Source organism: Osmia bicornis, chromosome 5, assembly GCF_907164935.1.
Source record: "Osmia bicornis bicornis chromosome 5, iOsmBic2.1, whole genome shotgun sequence".
Taxonomy (NCBI): domain Eukaryota; kingdom Metazoa; phylum Arthropoda; class Insecta; order Hymenoptera; family Megachilidae; genus Osmia; species Osmia bicornis.
The window spans coordinates 1,719,910-1,742,139 of NC_060220.1; the positions used below are offsets into that span (position 1 = coordinate 1,719,910).

Below are 22,230 nucleotides of genomic sequence, written 5' to 3' on the forward strand. Positions count from 1 at the left end.
CTTGCCAAACCCAGTTCTATTCTTGCGCCTCTATTCTCTCTGTTGCTCTCTTTCTACTTACAATATAATACTACTGTAAAATGTATATTCCGACTAGACCATAACTCCAGGCAGTGACATTTTAATTAACGCTATGATGTATGTATGTACTAATATTCAACAATATAATAAATTCAGAAAAAAAGAATAGACAATCTTTATTTCCTTTTACTATTGTTTTATAGTAGAAAGTTAATGCAACCAGTTCATTTTAATACCGATTGTGTTCTATAAAAATGACGATCTTTTTATCAAATTAATGTATAAATACATATACATATAATAATCAAACAGTGTTATTTATCTTAAAATAACCATCTTCAGTAATTATAACAGTTTAATAATTTTATGTTTCAAAATTAAAGTTATACAGAGAGATGACAATATAAGCGATTACAGCAGTAATATATTACATTTCTTAACAGCTGTTTTATAATCCAGATAATTAAATTAGGTTAATATAATAAATAATTTTATAAAAATTTGTATATCACATATATTCACATAAATATTATAATTATTAAATCGAAAACAAAGTAATAGAAAAAGTTTTACAAAAGGTCCCATGGTGTAATGGTTAGCACTCTGGACTTTGAATCCAGCGATCCGAGTTCAAATCTCGGTGGGACCTGTAAGAGATTGTTCTCATTTTTTTTTTCTTCCTTTCAGACAATTACTTTTCTAATAAAAATATATTATTAAAACTGATCAACACTATAACAATTTTATAGTAATACCATTATTTATTATTATTTAAGATCTCATTTTGATACGACAAAAAATATTGAAATTATTTAGAGGGCAGCACTAGTTGATTTCAATTTCGAAAGCTAGTCAGATGGTTTTTAACCTCTTGTTCGTGAAATTTGCAAAGAAGTAGTATTCTATGAATAAATTACACAAATTTTTATTAAAACTGGTAAAAATTGCAGAAAATGTTACATTATGATAATTGTATACTGTATATAAAGCAAATACATTATTAGTAAAATAATTATTTAAATACAATGTATACACTATTTAAAAATGTTTTTAATTTTGTAAAATAAACGTAAATTTATTTTTTGTTTATTAAATTATTTTAAGAAGTGTGCAATCATGAATGAAGAGTGTGATTCAGTAGTGGTAGTTAAAGCAAAACCAGTTCGCAAAGTATTTAAAGCTCCATTCAAGATAAATAAAATCCCTGAAGATATCTTAAATGATCAGTTATTAAATGCAGCTATTGCTGCATTACCTTCTAATTATAATTTTGAGATACATAAATCAATATGGAGAATTAAAGAGGCAAAAGCAAAAAGAGTTGCATTACAAATGCCCGAAGGACTTTTAATGTATGCTACAACTATAGCTGATATAATAGAAGAGTTTACAGAAGCAGAAACAGTTATAATGGGAGATGTTACTTACGGTAAAAAATTATAATTTTGTTTGATGAATATATAAGTTTCTATGGATTTGATTTTTAATTAAATTAATAAAATATTTATAGGGGCATGCTGTATAGATGATTATACTGCAAAAGCATTAGATGCAGATTTTTTAATTCATTATGGACATTCATGTTTAATACCGATTGATCAGACAGTTGGTATTAAAGTACTTTATGTATTTGTCAATATCAAAATTGATACTTTACACTGTATTGAATGTTTACAAGCTACCTTACCAATTACAACTAAAATAGCACTTGTGAGTACCATACAGTTTGTAAATACATTACAAGCAGTCGCACTGGAAATGAGAAAAAATGGTTATGAAATATCTATACCACAAAGTAAACCATTAAGTCCTGGTGAGGTACGTATGCTTATGATTACTCTATAGAATATAGAGAATTATTAAATTGTACATTTCACAAGATTTATATTTTTATAAAGATTTTAGGTTGCACAGCACCACAAATTCGATGCGTTGATGCAATTATTTATGTGGGAGATGGTCGATTTCATTTAGAAGCAGCAATGATTGCTAATCCAAAGTTACAAGCATTTCGATACGATCCTTACGAAAAAAAAATGACACAAGAATTTTACAATCATGAAGAAATGCTAAAAACTAGATTAACGGCGACCGAACATGCAAAAGAAAGTAGTAGATTTGGATTGATACTTGGAACTCTAGGAAGACAAGGAAATATTAATGTTCTGAGAAATATAGAAAATAAAATTAATTCACTAGGAAAAGAATACGTGATTATATTACTCTCAGAAATATTTCCAGATAAAATTAAATTATTTAAGGGTATCGATGCTTTTATACAGGTAATATTATTGTAAATTACACCTGCATAAATGCACGGACACAATTGTATTTGTAACCATATCATACATCATATGTTGTAGGTCGCGTGTCCACGGTTGAGTATAGATTGGGGTACAGCATTTGAAAAACCATTTCTTACACCATACGAAGGAGCTGTTGCTTTGAAAATGGTCAATCACAACAGTGAGAAACCATATCCTATGGATTTCTATGCTTCTATTAGTCTTGGTCCATGGACTCCTAACTATAAGGAATGTGATTTAGAGAAACAAATTGATTCTTGTTGTGGTAAATGTAAAGATAAAACATAAATAATAAAAATTAATCTAATCTATTATTATGAACCAAATTGTTATTTAAAAATTCCTAAACCTTTTCTTATTCTATTTTAATGATTTTTAGAATGATTTTTTGCAAATAAATATTCATACATTTAATAATAAGCGTAGTAATTTATAATAAACATGTAGATGTATTGAAATACATTATATGCTTTTAACCGGTGATAGGGTGATTATACAAAGATACAAGGGTCCGCGTGGGCGAATTACGTCATACGCCCACCTGTAGCCGCGCACACGTATAAAGCTTTATATGTGATCGCAGTGTAGATTAAAAAAACAATTGTTACAAATCGTTAAATTTTGTTTGCATTTGAATTTACATATTAACAAACATATTTAACGTAAATATATTTTATACGTATCGTTATCGATTTAAATTTCTGAACTTTTAAATAAATTACAAATAATCAATGATAATTTTTCGTTGTATTATTTGATCAATATTGTTTTTCGATGAATTAATTTAAATATGTAATGTTTAAAAATCATTATTATAAAGCAATTACTATATAAATGGAATAATATGGAAGATAAAATGCTATGGAAATGTTATTATGAAAAGGTCACGGGGTAGATCGCATAGATCCCAGGGGTAGAAGGTTGTTTCGGCCGCACCCCGGCATCGCGACGTCAGTCGATGTTCCAACGTGGCTCAACAAGTACACGCGGTAGCGTGCAGTTAGTTCAAATATTTTAAAATGTTTCACACAATATAAGTTGGTTATTCCTTTATTTTATTGAAAAATATATTGAAGAAAAGCACAACAAACAAGTATTACTTCAGAAATATCAATATTGTTGCAGTTATTTGTTCACTGAACAAATAATAGTAAAACATTACATTAGCAAACTGTAAGTACATAAACATAATTTTGACAATATTTTTGTTGGTATCAAATAACTTGTCTTTTTATTTAATTAAGGATATTTGTTCATAGATTGATGTGAAATACTGTTTACTAAATCATTTCATCTATTATTTAAAATTCATTATGAATACTAATGAAGTTAAATTACTGATTATGTTTAAAAAAAAGAAAAGCAGAAGATACTATCGGTAATGTTAATTCATACAATAATAATTGTATTATTAATTTTGAAAGGAATATTTTTGAATGACATCCAAAATAATGAATGGGGATAAGTGGGAGGGAAAGTGGCCTAAACAGCAATCGCAGGCTAATAAAACAGTAAGAAGGAATATTAGGCGAAATGAAAAGTCTGGATTAAAATTAGCAAAATCCTCTAGAGGAACAACACCTAGAGAGAGAACTCTTAGAAGACTGGAGAGTAATGAAAGAGAAAGAATGAGAATGCACAGTTTGAATGATGCATTTCAGGTAAAAAAAAAAATATTTTCAATCATCTTTACATAGGATTATACAAGATTTAAATTATTCCATTTTATAGTCATTGCGTGAAGTAATTCCACATGTAACTAAGGAACGACGGTTATCCAAAATTGAAACATTAACTCTGGCAAAAAATTATATAGTTGCCCTGACAGATGTGATATGTGAAATGAGAAATGAAGAAAAAGCTACAGATCAGCGAATAGAAGTTTCAGAATCTCAGGAATCATCCAAAAATATGAATATTTGTCTAAATATGAATATTCCAATTCCTTCAAAATCTTGTAGTTAGGGAACTTTTAATTTTTATCAGAATCAAAGATTTATGAAAGAACACAATTCTAAGAATAATGCAGGCCTATAAAATGATGAAAATTATTTTTTAACACCGAAATTGGTTTCAATATTAAAACTACTTCAAGAGTACTCTGATTGAATTTGTCAAAGCTTTATATAATTTATATATTGAAAAAAAAAGAAGAAAGTAACTTATATAACTTATAAATTAATGTTTAATTTAAATCCTCTTTTTTTTTCAATTTATTTATACATTTTAGAAAGATTATATAAACTATTGTGCCAAAGAATACTGATATTTTCATATTATAAAATAGTATTATAGTATTGAAAAAGATTAATGTTAGTGGATGTGTATATGATATCAAAATATTTTCTGAAATTATTTTATAATTGTGAAATGCATGGTATATTGTTCCAAAATATTAAATCAAATACTGTTGATGCAGGAAATGCCTATACTATGATACATATACATGAGCAGCTAAAATATAATTTTATTGATGTAAATTCTAGATTATTGATTTACATTTTCTACCATTTATGATATTATTTGATTTTTTATTCCATTAAAGCATCTGCATAAGCACTGCAGATCCACTGTATTTAGGAAAATAATGAAATTTATTACATTAATATATTGTTATTTAGATTGGAAATAAATATAATATAAGAAAAGGAGGCAATCCACGAAGTCATACCGGCATTCTGCAATGATTTTTCCGTTGTAGACTTCTCTTTGTGTTACGTTACATGTCATATCTACAAAAAATACTAAATATTAATTAAACATAGTAGTTTACAACTAACTGTAAGAAAAATGATAAAATCGAAAGTTGTATTCTTTTAAAATAATACACTAACCTCTGGATGATCCAGGAAGTATTGTATGTAGTTAAATATTTATGCCCGATACTGACATCAGTAGATCACTGTATATAAATCAGTAGCTGTTCACTATCGAAAATCCCGAAAAAATCTTGAAATTTGTTAATAATCAGTTAATTCACTAAAAATGCAATCACTTCGTCCGCTCAAGAAACCATAACAAAAATTTTAAGGCAGTGACTACAGATACAAGAAGACTGGATATGCCTTTGTTTTCGAGGGGTCCCAGACACCCCAGAGCATGCAAAGAGCACAGCCACGTGGGTCGTCATGATGAATATTATACCCAGTACATAAAAAAAAACTACTGAATATGAAGAAGGTACATACAAGCAAGTAAATCCATTATATTTATAGAATAAATAATATATTTGCTATGTACAATTTCTGTTAATAATATATAAGAAACTTTCATTATTTCTTTTACAAACTCATCATTATATACTTCGTTCCCCGTTTGTACCAATATTTTAAGATATAGTAATTGAATGTATTAAATTAATCAATAGCAAAAGAAACAGGCCAAGATTTTAAATTCTCTAAATCAACTAACACAACTGTTTGTGTCTTAGAAAATTTTGGAACACATATCAACCTAACCATTTGTCCTTCCTCTGCTGTGGATATATGCTCTATATTATCAAGATTATTTTCTTATGACAATGTAAAAATAAAAAGCAAATAAAAATATTTTTACCTGTGAATAGTTTAGTATCATATTTATCCATGTTACCAGCAAAATATACATCAGGACACTCTGTCATAATAAATGGATCAACCTCATCGCATGGATAAGTTGGAATAGTGTCTGGCCCAGTTGGTGCATAATGTTGCCAATCTAATGTACGTTCCAACCATGTTAATGGTGAAACATTAGCAATATCAGCTACTTTCATAATATCTGTAATAGGTTGACCACTAGATCCAGCTACAATACAAGAGTTGATACTACCAATCCATGGATTAGTTGCTCCATAGAAGCTTTTAAACCTAAATTGTATAAATATAACAAATATTTTGTTGTTTTATGACACACAGATGTTATATTACCTAGCACATTGGGGCAAAATGCAAGGATGAAGTGGCTGCTGAGGTATTGTATGACATGTTGGATCAAACTCTCCAGGCATTAATATTACAGGGCAATTTTGTACTATAGGACAAAGAAAATTGTCAAGTTTATGAGTTGCCATTGCAGTTTTTTTGAACACACTTTCCTCGTATGTTTTATTTTCAAAATATCCTTTATGATTATGAGTTTCCACAGATCCTCTTATGATATTTCCTAAGTTAATATGATTATTAATTACTTCAAATTGTTATTACACCTAATACAAACTAAATACCTGCTATAATAATACACACAATGGATGCCACTTCTTCCTGATTTCCCTTACAACCGATCATTCCAGTTATCCATTCAGATAAGAGACTTAAACTTAATGATTCTGTATTATTTACTAAATCTAATCCTGACATTATTAAAATTTTTCCTTTTCTTGATGGCAACTGGTTACATGTTGATGGTTTTGGGCAACATCCTGGTAAACACCAATCTATTACCTGCAATTAGTATGCTTTATGTATCAGAACTAGACAAATTATTTTAAATGTGTGGTAAAATAATATTAATATTTACTGAAAATGCACCATTTTCCAATTCCCGCCCCAATACAGCACAAATAACACCGGTAACTACATCTTTAACGTTCACGTGATTACCGACCAATTTAATACGTAATACTTCATCTTCCAAATACAATATATCTTTAGATGATGCATAATTTGTCCTAGCTGGTTGAGTTACTAATTGTAGTTCTTCGCTAAGTTCGCGTAATATTGACGGCTTTAATTCTTGATGTTTATATAATGTTCCTATTAAGATACAATTTTTACTTTCATTTCTTTCAGAAAGTTCTACGAGCGTAATAATTTCGTGCTGAGCTGAAATAACATAAGTTAGAAAAATAACCTGAAATTTATAAACAACTGTAATCTCTGTAAATTCACCCCATTTGAGTTTTGCTTTTTGTATAAGATGCTTTCTTAACGCTGCTAATCGTGCAATGTATGTGTTACAATATTGCGTTTTAAAATCCCTTGAAACGATTTTAAACTTTCCAAAATCTTGAAACTCGAATGATTTGCGACGATATACTAATGGCGGATCAACTTCCATTTCAAAAATTGATTTTCCTACAAATATAATATATTATGTCAATTGCAAAAAATTAACATTAATTGCAAAACATTGGAATATTAAAAACAAAACAAAAATATTTTATGCACATACATTCTTGACTGTGTGTATAAGTATACTCCACTTTTAAATATGACTCAGATGAGTTTTATCTATATAAAAAATTGTTTAAACTTATAGGTATAGGCGCTTGATTTGAAATACAATAAATATGTATAGCATTCAACATTTAAATGCAAAATAATTATTTACCTTTTTAAGACTCTAAGTTTTATTTTCAATTTTGAATTGATTCTATTCAAAATTAGTATATAAACATTGTATTTAAAATGGATTAAAAATTCAATTACTAACAATGCGTATGAAATAATTTATTTTACATTGATATCAATACTTGTCCTTATTTTCTGACTATATTGCAAATAAAAATAATGCACAACCTTGAATATATAAATATTGAAAGAACAAATTAAAAATACAAATAAGAGAATACACGTATATTAAATTAATTGTTACCAAATAATACTCTACAACACGTAAAACATTTTGGATTGATTACAAAGTTATGCTGGGTTTGGTGGCAATCCCATTGACCAAGCGTCTAATAATTTTTTATCATGAGGACCAGCACCTAAGCTAAGCATAAGTCCAGAAAGATCTCCGCTATGCCCACGACCTCTCATCGCATGGACTACTTTTGCGATGCTATAATTAAACCAAAAATTATATTGATTTATGAATATGAAAGAAGAGATTAATGTTATAAATATTTCTGATCGCTATACTTTGCCCATTCTTCTTGCAGTGCAGCAAAATGTGCTTTAAGAGTAGAATTTCCAAGTTTTTCATTATCCAGTGATTTTTCAATCTTTGTTAATAACGTTGGGAGCTTTAATGGTAATGTACCTGTCCATCTGACAACATGTGAGCTAGAATTTTCAATTTTATGCTCACTAGATACGATATCTAATCTACACACATTCGCGCATGGTACAGGTACAGCCACTGAAGTATCCACACCTAAAATAAATAGGATAATTCATATTCATATTTAATAGAAAATTTGAAATTAGTATTAAATTTTATATCCTAAATACAATGTAAGTACCAATAAAGTTACACTTATTAGGATCCATATATTCTGTTGCTTGAGTTTTAATTCTTCTACATGCACGTGGAATAAGAGAACTAAGTCCATATAAAGATTCCAATCTTTGAATGTTTGGACCTCTTACCAAAATTTGAACACCTGTTAAACTAGAATATAAAAGTTGTCTAAACTGCTCTTTTCCTAATACAATTCTTAAATCTCTAAGTATCACTGTAGTAGATTTTCCTGAGACTTCTAAGAATTCAGACGTTACTTCTTGTTCATTAGAATTTAAATTTAAATTTACAGGTAATTTGGCATTTACTAAAGTGAATCCATCTTCGGTTTCTAAAAAAATAATGTTTTCTTCTTTTTTAACAAAATAAATTTAAATCATAATTTCCTTTCAAATAGAATATCTTTAATAATACTGACCAATCTGATGCTCCAAATTGTAGTTTAATTCGTCATCTAATAAACTCATGGGAAAAATTTCCACAAAGTGTCTTGCTCCTGCACTAAGAATCCATACCAGCCACATGTGAATTCTAATTTATTTGTAACTTATTAATATCACATGTCATAAATATTAAATATTTTATTTAAAAAGCATAAAACACACCTTATAAACACATGTTTTTCATTAGTGATACTGATCAAAGTTCTAAGTTGTTTATTTGAATTATTGTATGATCCTGATCCATTGTTAGCTGATAGACGAACAATTCTTTGTGGACATTTTGCTTCTTCAGCATTATACTTTTTTTCAGCAAAATCTTGTAATTCTCTGATTACTTCCTTTAAATTGTCGACTAAAAAAGGCCACATGTTTAGCAGAAATTGTTTATCCCTCATGAAAACAATAAAACTGCACCATTTGCGAAAACCTCTTGCCTAGAATGAAAGGAAAGATTTCTTTATATTGATGAAATTTTCTTCTATTACTTTCTAAGTATTAAGATTATAATTATTGACATGATTTGAATAATTTGTTGTAATAGCTACCAAACATGCTTTTTCGTTGCATAATTCACCTGGGCATCTTTTAATGTAAATGTATGACTTAAAACATGCCCCCTATATTCATCTCCAAAGTAGCAAACACCTTCTTTACCAGGATGTACTTCACAGCTTAAACTCCTTGAATGATTAAATTTAAAATATAATTTTTAGTTCTTAAAGATATGTGCAATACATATAATAATGAAATATTATATATTATACCTAAAACATGCGTGCTTCAATAGGCACCAAATATCTTGAGTTAATGATTGTTGAGCAGATAAAAATGATGTCCTGGTTTCATGTTCATTACTTAAATATTTCACATTACCAATACTTTGGCATCCTTCGCATTCATACTGTCCATCTTCAACAATATTTTGACTTCGTCTTAATATCTCTTTTGGTCCATAAAATTTTAATTTCTCTGTGCTTTGATTATCGTAATTACGATATGTTTGAGTTGTGAATATTACTTTAGGTCCATGTGATTCACAAAAAATACATAAAGCAATAACAGCATTCATTGTTAATATAACTTTCTTGTGCAAGTATTACAAATTTATTATTCTCTGTATACTTTCATTGCTTTATTATCGTTATTACGTTCGATACATATGTTTTGTAGATATAAACATATCAAGATTTTCGAATCTTAAACATAATGTCTAAATATTATACATGTCTAACAATTATAGGAATTCGAATTATAATTTAGAACATAACCTCTGGATTTAGTACCAGTCACAAAGTGTAGCTAACAAAAAAACACAACGAGAATATATTATTTGTCTACGTTTGGTTCACGTTTTAAAAACAATGAAATTGACTTTTTTCTGCTTTTTCACGTGATAAGCCAGAAACGAAGGCAAGCCAGGAGCACGTGACATTATGATAGTCTTTTATACATATCTGCACACACATTTATATCATTTATTGGATGAATCGTATTTACACATACACTTAAACTTTCAACGACCTCGTGCAAGTAAAAACAAAGCTGTGTATATTTATATAGTGTAATAAATTGTTCATTATAAAATGTAATATGTAATAATATTAAACTAACAATCAATTACCATTTAAATATTAGTATGTTCGATTTTAATGATTTTTAACATAATCAAAAATCATAATGTATAATTACTATTATCAAGCTTGTATTATGAACTTTCATATTACATAGATTATTTAAAAATAAAGAATGCAATAAATTCATCTTTATTTTCTGTGATAATTTAATTTTAACTTAGTAACTTCATATGCAGCTCTCATCCATATACCCACTGCATGTGCTTGAGGATTAGGATATTTAAATCCCTGTAACATATTTTAAATAAATTTGCATCTTTGTTTAATAAAGAGTATTAGAGTTTCATTTATATAAAAAAAAAGATTGTAATACTTTGTATCTTTTTATATGAGAAGACTGTGTATGCACAGTATTTATAGCAAAGTTTTCAGCAGTTCTTACAACCATAGCAAATGCATCAATAGGATTCATGTTTCTATTTAATGCATTATCTAAATCATTTTCCACTTCTGTTAAAACATGTAACAGTGTTCCATCATTTATAGAAGTTATTTCAAGTTGTTCTATCATGTCCTTTGCTTTGCCTAAGGCATGTAACCACATGTCTGCTGTTAATTTCTTATCATTTTCATATTCTGAAAAAGTCTTAAAAAATATATTTTTATGATGCCAATTAATTTTATGATTATTCATATCTTACTTTAGCAATATTATGAAAGAATAAAGAGTATAGTCCTCCTTGTACACCACCCACTGTTCTTTCAATAATTTGACTAATTTGGGTAAATGTTACACACACATTTGTTCCCAATATTTTATTTTCCTGTAACATGTTATTCTATTTAGATTTTTAAATTATTATTATTATTACTATTATCTTTTTTATTAGATAATATAAAACCTGAATGGCATGTTGTATTGCATTAGCTCCACGTGCAAGACTTGTGCCACAATCCCCATTTCCAAATTGTTGATCCATTTTATTTAATTGATTTGTGCATGCTATTATTGCTTCACATGCCATTGATATGACTGATAAAAATAATTGAGCAGTTTCGTAACTAATTATTGGCCCTTGAATATTTATGTCAGATGTGTTGATATCCTGCATTAAGACCTCATTTCAATATTCAGTTTTATATAATATTATATATAAATGAATCAAGAAAACTTAATTACCTTACAATACTTTTCTGATGTAATTAGTTGTGTTGTATCGTTCTAGAAATTAATTTTAATCTTAAATTATAGTTAAGTCAGAATATAAATTAGGCATATAAAATTATTACATTTTTAATGTTCATTGTTTCAAATGTAAACACTTTTGGCCATGCAGGTGCATATGTTGGAAAATCTAAATACTTAATCAATTCTTTAGTAAATGAAAGGTTTAATAAACAAATGTGAAAACCACTGACATCAGTCATCAATGATTTTACATATATTCTTTTCGTTTTTAATCCATATGTTTCTACTTGTTTTACAAGTTCTAAGATAAAGGTATTTGTCTCTATTTGATTATGACCTAAAAAAACAAATAAGGATACAGACAATACTGATATGAGCAAATGAAATTTGTACATATTTGATTCATTTACAATACCAAAGTTATTTATTATAATTGCAATCTCATGACCAGTATGAAATGTTTTCATTTCACATATATTACTTTGACCTTCTGATCCTGAATTCAATATATTTATTACAGGTTCAAGTATTTGCTTAGCTAAATTTGAAAACATTTCTAATTCATACTCCTTACACATTTTCCTTTCATATTCTGGAAAGTATGTATTTTTTACATATTATGCCATTAAGTTAATATTAATTTTTAATAATCTCAGTACCTGCTTTCAGAAGAGTCATTTCTCCATTGTTTGTAATAGAATTGCAAACAGAATAGATTTCATTTATATTGTTTCCTTCTTCTGACATAGCTCCTGCTATTTTATAGACAAAAATTATTGGTGAAAAATCTTGCTCCTGAGTAGTACTTCCACAATAATGGGATGTATTTTTTATTGTAATTATTTTAACAATATATCCTTTTGCCTCAGCTTGTAATTTAGCAGCAGTAAAATTAATAATATATTCTGCATCATTTTGAATAATTAACAATATTCCTATACATAAATGTGATTTATAAATTATAAATTATAATATGAAACAAAGATGATGCAATGATGTTTGCATTTCATTACCAGAAGAATGATCAAATCCAACTTCTTCAATAACTTTCAGGATATCATTAGCTGGAGGTGCACAAAAAGTATTTCCTAAAATTGCTGCTGTTAACATGCCAGGACCTACAAATCCTGTATATGTCAATTCATTTTCTACTTTGCCACCAGATATTAACTTTACCTGCAATCAATATAACATACCACTTTATAATTAACATGTTTTCTCTTAAATATACAGAATGGCTTACCTTTCCAGTCATATTTGTATAATTTTTATGTAACACTGCATTACAATTTTCTAATACAATTAAACCATTATGTAGTTTTGTCATTCCCAAAAGGCTTTTACCAATTATTTCATTTGTATAATCATGTATTAATGTAGACATAATTCTCTGTAGAAATATTACATAAATAACGTGACTATATACACTGTTTATAGTATTCGAAATATATGGGCAAATGTTTTAGCAGTTTATTATGTATAAAATGAAAAGGTTAATCAAATAACTAACCTATACATTACAATTTACAAAATTTTCTTTCTGAAAGATATAAAAAAAAAATAATTCAAATGAAACAACAAATCTAATACATAGTATTAAATTAGAAAACAGTAACAATTTAGAGATTAAGAATAAAATGATGCTGTATATAAAGATGCATTTATTTATAACTGCATAATTCAGCCTTAAAACGGCCAAATATTACACTACATTTCGACTACGTCTGCAAGCTTTGCTCTTTTAAAAATACCAAAAATTTCATTTAAAGATCTTCGTGGTTAATTTCTTAAGTGAAATTGAAGTTAAAACAATTTATTTCAGATCAATATAGGATAAAGATTTAGAATGCAAAGCCTGCAAATACATTGATGACAAAGTTCATTTTGTCTAGTAATCATATAACAATCTTAAACATTATCAGTCTACAAAGTTATACTAAAGGTTGTTTACATAAAAGTATTTAGATACAATTGTCGTAACGATATCAGCAATGTATCATGCATTCACACAACCAATGCATGTAATATGTACACCATTCTGAGATTAAAAATTCATTATTTTCACGCTGCATTCATACCACGCAGGGATCTTTATGTATACTTAACCCTATCTGGTATGTATTTATGAACTATGTCTTCACCTGCACTATTTTAAAAATCTACAAACGAAAATGACGATTGTATTACATTAATTCGTTTATGATTTAATTTGAATTTTATATTATTTTTTACATTTAAAGAAAGTTTCTGTACACTTGTATACTCTTTAAAATTCAAGCAGCTTTAAAAAGCTGTAGTAACAATAAAAAAATTATATGATACTGTCAACAAAAATATATATCAAATCATAACAAATTAACATAAGTTTTTTAAAAACTTTTATAGAAACACTATTTCATGCAGGTTTTTATACAGTAATAGTAGAAATATATATGTGCTTGTGTACAAAACTTTCAATGAATAAATTTCAATTCAAAGCTTCAAGCCTCACGTGTACTAAAAACCACATTTGCAATTTCACAAAAAAATTCATATATAATTAATTGTAACAAATACATTATGTATGAATTATATAACCAGTTATGTTCACCAATTGCAATTCTTTGGAATTTTGCAAATTAAATTCATTTTCAAACTTTAAGTTTATATATTATTCACTGTTTTCATGTTATATTTAAAACATAAATCAGGCTAATTTTTAGCACTGTTTGCCATTCTATTCTACTTCAATTTATATCTTTATATCTTTTACAGATTTCTTTCTTTCTCAAAGTGATTTTGTGATATTATTAAATAATCGTTTACCCCACCATGATTCCAAATCAAATGGTTTAAAATCTGAAAAAGGTAAAATTAAATTATGTTCAAGGCATTAATGAATTTAATATGTAACTTTGAGACCAAAATTGAACGGGAAACAATTATTTCACTGAACTTCACCTTAAAAGAAATATTTTATACCAAATATTCAGTAAACCATTAATAACATTTAATGTTTAATATAATTTATTCATATTTTTTTTAAAGGAAACTGACTTACCTTGAAGAGTATCATTTGGTTCACCATCATTATAATATACTATAGAGTTTGGACCTGGAATAAATGAAATACATAATCCAAATCTGTTTTAACATGTATTTCCATGTATTTAATTATCATATTAATTGAAACTTACTAGAAGGTTCTGAACAATCTGAACCATCGGAAGATTCACTTCTTTGCCGTGTATTAACTTGGTTCCATGCTAATAATGAAAAATTATGAGTACAATGTTATGAAATGACATTAATATATAATTCAACATGTATTTTATATGCAAATGTACTATTTTACATTTTATGCAATTAAAATCTATACTATTTGTTCTGGATTTTTGGAATTTGTTGTGACTTGTTTAAAGTTTTCAACCTACATTCATAAACAAATTTAATAAGTTCCTCGTGTTGAGGTGTAATAACTTCCTGTATTTGATGCCTCTGTGAACTTAGTTTAGATTTTCCATTCATATGAAACACTGGTTTTGGTACGTGGCTGTGAAATAAATATTAATTTTATCGTCCATATTAACATAATTAAACATTCTACGCTAAACAATTTTTCTGAGATATATACTATTTCTGTATGACATTTTATGAATTATAATTTATGAGTTTTAAGAAGAATAACATACAGCTTACACATGCTTGTTTTTATGGAGAATTATGAATTGCGTAATACTGAAATGCTGAAAGTACAAAAAGAGAGAGAGGAAAGTAACGAACGTTGAATTAAGATGGGTTAAGGAACTACTTACCGGGTGCTCTCATGGTCATCGTCAGGATCTGCTTTTCTCGTTAAATCGCGCAAAGTCTCTAACCTCTCGAGATTCTGACTTATTCCTGAAACAATGTAACGATTAGCGACTCTAATACTTATAAACATAATTAAATATTGTTCGGGTATTATAGTTACCTCTTCTTGTCTTAGCGACAATTTTGCTAGGTCCTTTTGATACAGTATACATGTTCTTTGTAAGAGCACAATAATAACTCCGTATTATATTTACGATACCAGATCATCCGAGGTTAATCTTAAATTCTTAGCTTAGAATCAACTAAATCACACACGATTCAAATCACTACCGAACAGATCAACCACACGGGTTGAAATGATCAGCATGAAATACACGATGAGTGAACCACGTGACCTTAGCTCGTGTATCGCATTAGTGTTCATACATTAACAGTACATATGTATACATACACGGTGAAACCAATTTGAAAAATTTAAATCCGGGTATCTTCAATACCATGAATGACGGAAGCAGTTTACGTAATATTATTTTTTATGATCAAAAATCATATTTGAAACTTTACCTATTGTAGCAAAATGAATTTACTCATATACTTATATTTCATTAATCATTTTCGATAATAAACCACACATTGATAATACATTACAAAGCACGTGGTTCATAATAAAAATAGAATTTTCTCATTATAAATATTTTCTTTTTCTCCATATTATTTCTGTGTTATAAGGAGAGAATTCTTTGAAGAAACACGTGTTCTTTAACGTAGTGGAATATTACAAATTATATATAAAATAAGACATTATATATAACATGTAACAAATTTATAATTTAAATTATATTCAGGAATTTATGAAAATAGAAAATAAGTGCAATTTTTCAAACATTCAATACTGATTCAAACGGTTATATTAGATAAAATAACAATTCCTTAAATTATTACATGTTCAAAAATCAATTGGTACTCACAAATATGAATTATTAACATGATTTACATAAATAAGAAAATTTAACTTCTTCTGTATTTTAATTTATATATCTATATGAAAAATATGAACACATAAGAAAATATTTCATTTCTTCTTAAATAATAAAACCCAATATGTTCAATGTTATCATTAGTTCCACTGTCTGTCAAAAGTAATACACTGTTAGTAAAAATATTTTTACTATTTGATATTAAAATAAAATGTTCATCAGTAGAAAGAATATAATACATAGTGGTTTAATAAAATCAAATATTTAAACAGAATTCTGTCGTTTCTATTATAAAGAATATCGGATTTTTTCATGATGTACAACTTATTTAACATATAGATCTTTTTTTCCAAACAAGAAGATGTTAACATCAGAAACAGAAAATTTACATAAAAAATCTACATTATCAGTAATATACCTATATTATTATTGTAAAATATATAAATGATTGGTAGTATCAGTAAGCAAATATAACAATACTAATAATAATGAATTTATATTACTCTACAATAATAGTAATACTTAATAGAAATCAAAATTACTATAAAAGTAAATATATATTATATTTATACAGAATGTCAATTAATCGAGATAATTAAATGTAATACAGAGAAACACTTCCCATCTATAGCATAATCAAGTCAATTATTTGATGAAATATTCATTTCTTTGCATTTTAATCTGCAAATTTGAAGAATGTAATTACACAAATTAATCATTTTTATATCGCCCCAAGGCATAAGGCAACACATTGTAATATAAATGTTATTTTGAATACAATGTGTTCTTTTATATATAAATAATATAAATTAATATTCCTATTTTTTTATTTTTATTACATAACGTTTATATGTAACAATTATTTCAATTTTAAAATAAGTTAGTCGTTATTAGAAAATTTTTACAACATAATGAAATATTAATTTATGGTCATGTAGTATTAATTACATTCTTAAGTACATATAAGTGCAAAGCATTTTCTTTTTTCTTAGTTTTCTTTTACCTTTTTTCAATCGTTTTATTATAACTTCTAATACCAGAAGTGTGTTACTAGAAGCAGTGATTTACGAGAAAATGTAATTTTTTGAAGATTAAATTAGATCAAACTTAACTTCCTTAAATTTCTAAGAAATTAAAATTATATTTAAAGAGCAAATAAAGATTTATCTTGATCCTTATTAATTTGACGTTGAATGTTTGAATTTTCAGAGTTTGTTGTTCCAGTTGTAGCAGTGGTTGCAGGTAGAGTGGGTAAAGCTTCAGCTGCAGCAGCTCTTTCTGCTAAGAAACGTTCAAATTCTGACGAAGTTAAAGATTCCTGGTCACCGTGTGCTCCTGGCTAGAAAAAAAAGTAAAATCTTATTTTAATAATTATCCCATATATAATAGTAAACATGATTTAGAGGTTTGTAGAAGAGCTGTAACAATTTCTATACATCGTTTCAAATTACATCACTGAACAAGTGAATATTAATTTTGATTTTATAAAGAAGAGTTAGAAAAGGATTAGTTTTTGTCTTACTATTTTATATAGGCTTACCGTATGATCTAACCAAGCTGCCATTTCATTAAATTCAGATTCCCGGTTCAGCTGAATATTAAAACAAAGAGCAAGAAATAAAAATAAACACATTCAACAAAATAACAAAATATATGAATATGTGTATGTACATACAAGGTGTCTAGGAGATGTTCAGAAATTGATTCAATCTTGAACGAATTTCTGAAGTGGGTCTCACATATTACAGAACACCTTGTATGGGTTTTATATGTATACATACATCAGGACTACCGAACATTTTCTAAACTCAATGCTGCAATATCCCCTCTAAATTAGTAGCTACATACTTTACTCTATTTTATATATTTGCCTACACGTAATAGATATACAATTAGAACCAATAAATAGGCGGATAAAATGATCATGGAAAGGGTATTTTTTTTCTTATAATTACGTCTGATTATTATGTTTTGAGGAGCAAGAACTGTGTGCCGCTTAGGAACCCTTAGTTCGACAGCCCTGTATATACACATACACAGGCAAAATAGAGGATAACAAAATGAAAAACTAATCAAACGTTTCATGCTCTAAAAAGCTATGCATTAAAGAAAAGTAACTTTTGAGTAAAGCTTACTAAAGTAATCAAAATCTAATATTCAAATATTATAAAACCAAACAAATACAATGTTCTTACCTCTATTAGGATAGATAATTTTAAGCTCTTTGTATAAATTCATTACTGAATTATTTGTAAGTATATAATATAGTACTAGTAAAACATACGAAAATTAATATAAAATCTTTCAGTGCTTATAATAAACTTACTGTTTTTTTTTTTTTTTTTTTAAACTAAATAAATAATCAATATTTGTATCAGTTAGTTAGTAATATTGGCTAAATGCTTTGCAATAATTAATATAGTGAGAGCAGAAGTTACGCACAGAAGTAGTAGCAGTAGTAGAAGCAACTGTAGAAGCAGTCTGTTGGGGATATTTAGGATTACTGCGGTTTAGAATCGCTGTACTGAGGCTTCCTCCGCTCACCTGCTCCAAATTGTCCTCATACTTGCTGCCACTGTAATTGAACCAAGTTAATATTACGTGACGTGTAATTATAAATAAGATTCAAATTTCACTGATGAATAGAAACCTGTTTTTTGTAGTTTCGTAGGTCGTGTTGCGTGACTGTGCAAACATATCAAATTCATCATTATCACCTTCTTTCTTTTCTTTTCGTTCTATCCTATTTTTATCGGCATTATCAGCTATATCTGTGATTTAACACAATACAATTTAAAATGTATTACTTTATTTATCAAAAATATAATACTTACCCATTCCTGTTACTTTTTTTTCTAAAGTATCAGTTTCATCTGATAAGTCTATAAGAGAATCAGGTTCTTCCTTTTTATTTGACGAAGCGGAATCCATGTTTTGTGGATGACCAATTGTTTGTGCCAAAATAGCACTTGCAGCTACAGCCTTATTTTTCGTGTAACGCGAATAACGCAAAAATAAATTATTCAGTTCATCGTTAATCCGTAGTAATTCTGCTGTCATTTCATCGTGTGCCAATTTTCCAATTAAATCAACAACTCGTTCTTGCATTGCTTTGCATGTAGAATGAAGTTCCTATAAATATCGAAATCATTAACGAATATTATTTAACTTATTTATTTAGTAAAAATGCTTCTACTATGATATTAAATAAATATTTATAATCGTACAGTTAAAAGTTCAAAGTCAGCAGGATCTGGTTGTTGACTATTATTCTGATCAGAACTTGTAAAGAATGCCAACATTTCTGATAAGACACGCATGTTTCCTTGTACAACATCAAGTTCACTTTGTAATTTAGCCATTTGTTGCTCATTTAACTGAATTAATTGTCCTGAAGATTGATTTGGTGGTTGTTGAACTTGTAATGTGGCAGGTGTTACTGATTGCTGTTCAGTTGTGGGGACATTTATAATGCTCTGCTCTGATTCAGGTACACTCTGCAATTTTATTAATAGTCATAAGAAATTTTTCGTAAAATTTGTCATAAGAAATATTTGTTATATTTTAATAATCTTACTCGTTCTGGGGTAATAATAGGAGCCATGGCGTCTAAATCAGTCATTGGAAATTGTATACCTTTCACTTTTAGTTCTTGATATACTTGTACAACTCCTTGAGTATGGGGTTGATGACGGAATGTATCTGCCCATGTTTGGATTAAACTTAGAACCTTTTCTTGCACCGCTGTTGGTGGTTCATTTTTTGGTCCAATTAACTTAACTAGTTCTTGTATAAACTCTCGCGAACAAGCGAGAGTATGGAAACGTTTTCCACAATTTTTCACGCATGTCTCTAGTACCTAATTTATAAATATTTATTAGTTAACGTGTTTGTAACAATTTTTTATAAGATAATAAATTTCAACTAAAAGTCATAACTAATCGTGTAGATTAATTATAATTGAAATTTATATTAAAATATTTCGGAAAATTAATTAAATTGAGAAATAAATACCTTGTATCAATATTTAATTGTATAAAATAACTTTAACATATCTTGTCTAAAATATAAATATTACCAAATATTTAAATACTAACAGTAAGAGTATACATGACTATAGTATAATTTTTTCCTGCAGCTTGATTGAGTCTACGCTTAATTGCTTTAATTGCATCTCTTGGCCCATCCTCTGTTTCATTTATAATATCACATATTTCCATGTTAAGCGTCCAGTTTTCACTTGGCAAACTACCATCCGTAGCTTGTTCTATAATACATAGATAATACATTGTTCCATTAGTTAATTTCATTTTAGTATCATTAATTACTTTTTTTTAAATACAAATGTTTAATATGTTATAATCTCAGAATTCTTTGGGTGATTTTGCTCAGTGTATGTGCGTGTATGAGTACTCGCGCGCATGTATGTGCGACAAAGCATATACGCACATACAGAAAGAAATCCATATGTATCTAAATACTTATCTCTATTAATATATAAACAACTGTTTTGAAAAAATGATCATTAAAACATATTAAAGTAATCGGCACGACGTTGTTTGCGAAGGTAAATAAGCAACTCACCTATCTTTTGGCCTACTGGTGTTGAGAATGGATTGACATTTACTCCAAAAAATGACATCGTTGTACGATATATAAAACTGTTTCAATACTGGATACTGTTAGTTTGGCTTACTTGTGCATATATAAGGCACGTAAGAAATTTTGACAGGAACGGTGTTTGATAGTAGATTACAAATTTATTATTCCACTGAATGATAGTATCATATGACCCATACGATGATAAAGGCAGACGCAAAGTGTCAGGAAATTCTACCAATCAGACGCAGCACTTCGAGAATTGTATTATGATTGGTTCCAGCTTATATCTTTAACCTATATATAAATACATACATAATAAAAACCATTAATTTAAAATAAATTTCTTAATAATTTTGTAAAGTTAAAAAGAAAGTTAGTATTCGTGTATTCTCCATATTTGCAAAACACAATTATTGTCATTTTCTTCTCCCTTTTTTAATATTTCGAAACTAAATTTTTATTTGGGATTTTATGTAACTGAATAAATTACTTATGCAGAGTTATGGTATATGAAATTTTGGTTTTACTTTTTCATTTATGTAGAATTAACATTAAGCTCATAAATTTAATTTTACGATCACTGTCAGCCAGTCAAGATTTGTGTGTATTTAATCGCATAAACGCTGGGCTTCCCTCGGTTGAAAGTAGGAGAAAAAGTCTCCCACTCATCTGATTTATTATTTATTGTCGTGTTAGTAATGGCAGAGAAGGTGACTACAGATCCAACAACATTGAACATGCCTCTATTCTTGAAGGGTAAAGATTTTGGGAGTTTCAGACACCCCCAGACGAAGGCTGGTTCTATTTTTTTAGAAATCTGTCAAAATCAGTACATGACTAGACAATTATTAAAATAATCGTTTGACAGACTTCTATTCATAAATTTGTACTTTAAAAAGACCGCCATTAATGTTTTTAAAAATCGTCCGCTGCGCCATCTATACAGAAACAGCGGAAACTACTCAACAACTTACCGACTGAATGGCTGGGAAAACTAGCGCCATCTATCAGCAAACAGCGGAAACTATTCGAGAAGTAGTTTCCGCTGTTTGCTGATAGATGGCGCTAGTGTTCCCAACCATTCAGTCGGTAAGTTGTTGAATAGTTTCCGCTGTTTCTGTATAGATGGCGCTAGTGTTCCCAGTCATTCAGTCGGTAAGT

General features: G+C 28.1%; 6 protein-coding genes and 1 non-coding gene across 18 annotated transcripts; 3 read left to right on the forward strand and 4 right to left on the reverse strand.

Moving 5' to 3' along the window:
- LOC114871148 (2-(3-amino-3-carboxypropyl)histidine synthase subunit 1) lies at positions 1-2,648 on the forward strand. 2 transcript variants are annotated; one of them, XM_029176679.1, is made up of 5 exons: positions 1-142; positions 1,126-1,450; positions 1,532-1,839; positions 1,920-2,303; positions 2,385-2,648. In XM_029176679.1, exons 1-5 carry the CDS (start codon positions 134-136, stop codon positions 2,613-2,615), a joined length of 1,257 nt encoding a protein of 418 aa, XP_029032512.1. In that variant the 5' UTR covers positions 1-133; the 3' UTR covers positions 2,616-2,648. The 2 variants fall into 2 exon arrangements, with proteins under 2 accessions (XP_029032512.1, XP_029032513.1); XM_029176680.1 differs by having other exon boundaries at positions 1-138.
- Positions 599-670, forward strand: Trnaq-uug. The gene has a single exon. It is a non-coding gene; the product is annotated as a tRNA-Gln (tRNA).
- An 82-nt stretch (positions 2,649-2,730) lies between the features above and the next one.
- Positions 2,731-4,743, forward strand: LOC114871151 (protein dimmed-like). Of its 3 annotated transcripts, none has more exons than XM_029176687.2 (3): positions 2,731-3,500; positions 3,587-3,988; positions 4,059-4,743. In XM_029176687.2, the coding sequence occupies exons 2-3, from the start codon at positions 3,764-3,766 to the stop codon at positions 4,290-4,292; spliced, it is 459 nt and encodes a 152-aa protein (XP_029032520.1). In that variant the 5' UTR covers positions 2,731-3,500; positions 3,587-3,763; the 3' UTR covers positions 4,293-4,743. The 3 variants fall into 3 exon arrangements, with proteins under 3 accessions (XP_029032520.1, XP_029032521.1, XP_046141620.1); XM_029176688.2 differs by having other exon boundaries at positions 3,752-3,988; XM_046285664.1 differs by having other exon boundaries at positions 2,731-3,988.
- Positions 4,744-4,837: 94 nt separating this feature from the next.
- LOC114871146 (DNA polymerase delta subunit 2-like) lies at positions 4,838-7,614 on the reverse strand. Of its 6 annotated transcripts, none has more exons than XM_029176673.2 (8): positions 7,479-7,614; positions 6,825-7,381; positions 6,532-6,748; positions 6,236-6,470; positions 5,883-6,175; positions 5,162-5,817; positions 4,999-5,059; positions 4,838-4,897 (listed from the first exon to the last, which is right to left on the reverse strand). In XM_029176673.2, exons 2-6 carry the CDS (start codon positions 7,362-7,364, stop codon positions 5,684-5,686), a joined length of 1,419 nt encoding a protein of 472 aa, XP_029032506.2. In that variant the 5' UTR covers positions 7,365-7,381; positions 7,479-7,614; the 3' UTR covers positions 4,838-4,897; positions 4,999-5,059; positions 5,162-5,683. The 6 variants fall into 6 exon arrangements, with proteins under 6 accessions (XP_029032506.2, XP_029032509.2, XP_029032510.2 ...); XM_029176676.2 differs by having other exon boundaries at positions 4,838-5,059; positions 6,825-7,129; positions 7,196-7,381; positions 7,479-7,611; XM_029176677.2 differs by having other exon boundaries at positions 4,838-5,059; positions 5,162-5,802; positions 6,825-7,129; positions 7,196-7,381; positions 7,479-7,609.
- Positions 7,615-7,741: 127 nt separating this feature from the next.
- On the reverse strand, positions 7,742-13,247 carry LOC114871037 (triokinase/FMN cyclase). The gene is made up of 17 exons (XM_029176420.2): positions 12,942-13,247; positions 12,712-12,874; positions 12,358-12,633; positions 12,114-12,290; positions 11,800-12,035; positions 11,690-11,731; positions 11,412-11,615; positions 11,211-11,333; positions 10,883-11,155; positions 10,727-10,797; positions 9,700-9,861; positions 9,510-9,615; positions 9,098-9,369; positions 8,911-9,023; positions 8,494-8,823; positions 8,171-8,405; positions 7,742-8,090 (listed from the first exon to the last, which is right to left on the reverse strand). The coding sequence occupies exons 1-17, from the start codon at positions 13,080-13,082 to the stop codon at positions 7,949-7,951; spliced, it is 3,066 nt and encodes a 1,021-aa protein (XP_029032253.1). The 5' UTR covers positions 13,083-13,247; the 3' UTR covers positions 7,742-7,948.
- Positions 13,248-13,339: 92 nt separating this feature from the next.
- On the reverse strand, positions 13,340-15,876 carry LOC114871039 (MAPK regulated corepressor interacting protein 2-like). The gene is made up of 6 exons (XM_029176421.2): positions 15,651-15,876; positions 15,493-15,577; positions 15,112-15,230; positions 14,875-14,943; positions 14,739-14,792; positions 13,340-14,536 (listed from the first exon to the last, which is right to left on the reverse strand). Exons 1-6 carry the CDS (start codon positions 15,700-15,702, stop codon positions 14,466-14,468), a joined length of 450 nt encoding a protein of 149 aa, XP_029032254.1. The 5' UTR covers positions 15,703-15,876; the 3' UTR covers positions 13,340-14,465.
- Positions 15,877-17,317: 1,441 nt separating this feature from the next.
- Positions 17,318-21,315, reverse strand: LOC114871073 (TOM1-like protein 2). Of its 4 annotated transcripts, none has more exons than XM_029176511.2 (9): positions 21,052-21,315; positions 20,565-20,734; positions 20,045-20,326; positions 19,695-19,964; positions 19,302-19,599; positions 19,118-19,238; positions 19,012-19,042; positions 18,008-18,058; positions 17,318-17,806 (listed from the first exon to the last, which is right to left on the reverse strand). In XM_029176511.2, exons 1-9 carry the CDS (start codon positions 21,107-21,109, stop codon positions 17,612-17,614), a joined length of 1,476 nt encoding a protein of 491 aa, XP_029032344.1. In that variant the 5' UTR covers positions 21,110-21,315; the 3' UTR covers positions 17,318-17,611. The 4 variants fall into 4 exon arrangements, with proteins under 4 accessions (XP_029032344.1, XP_029032341.1, XP_046141920.1 ...); XM_029176508.2 differs by having other exon boundaries at positions 18,910-19,042; positions 21,052-21,314; XM_046285964.1 differs by lacking the exon at positions 18,008-18,058.
- Positions 21,316-22,230: the final 915 nt, after the last annotated feature.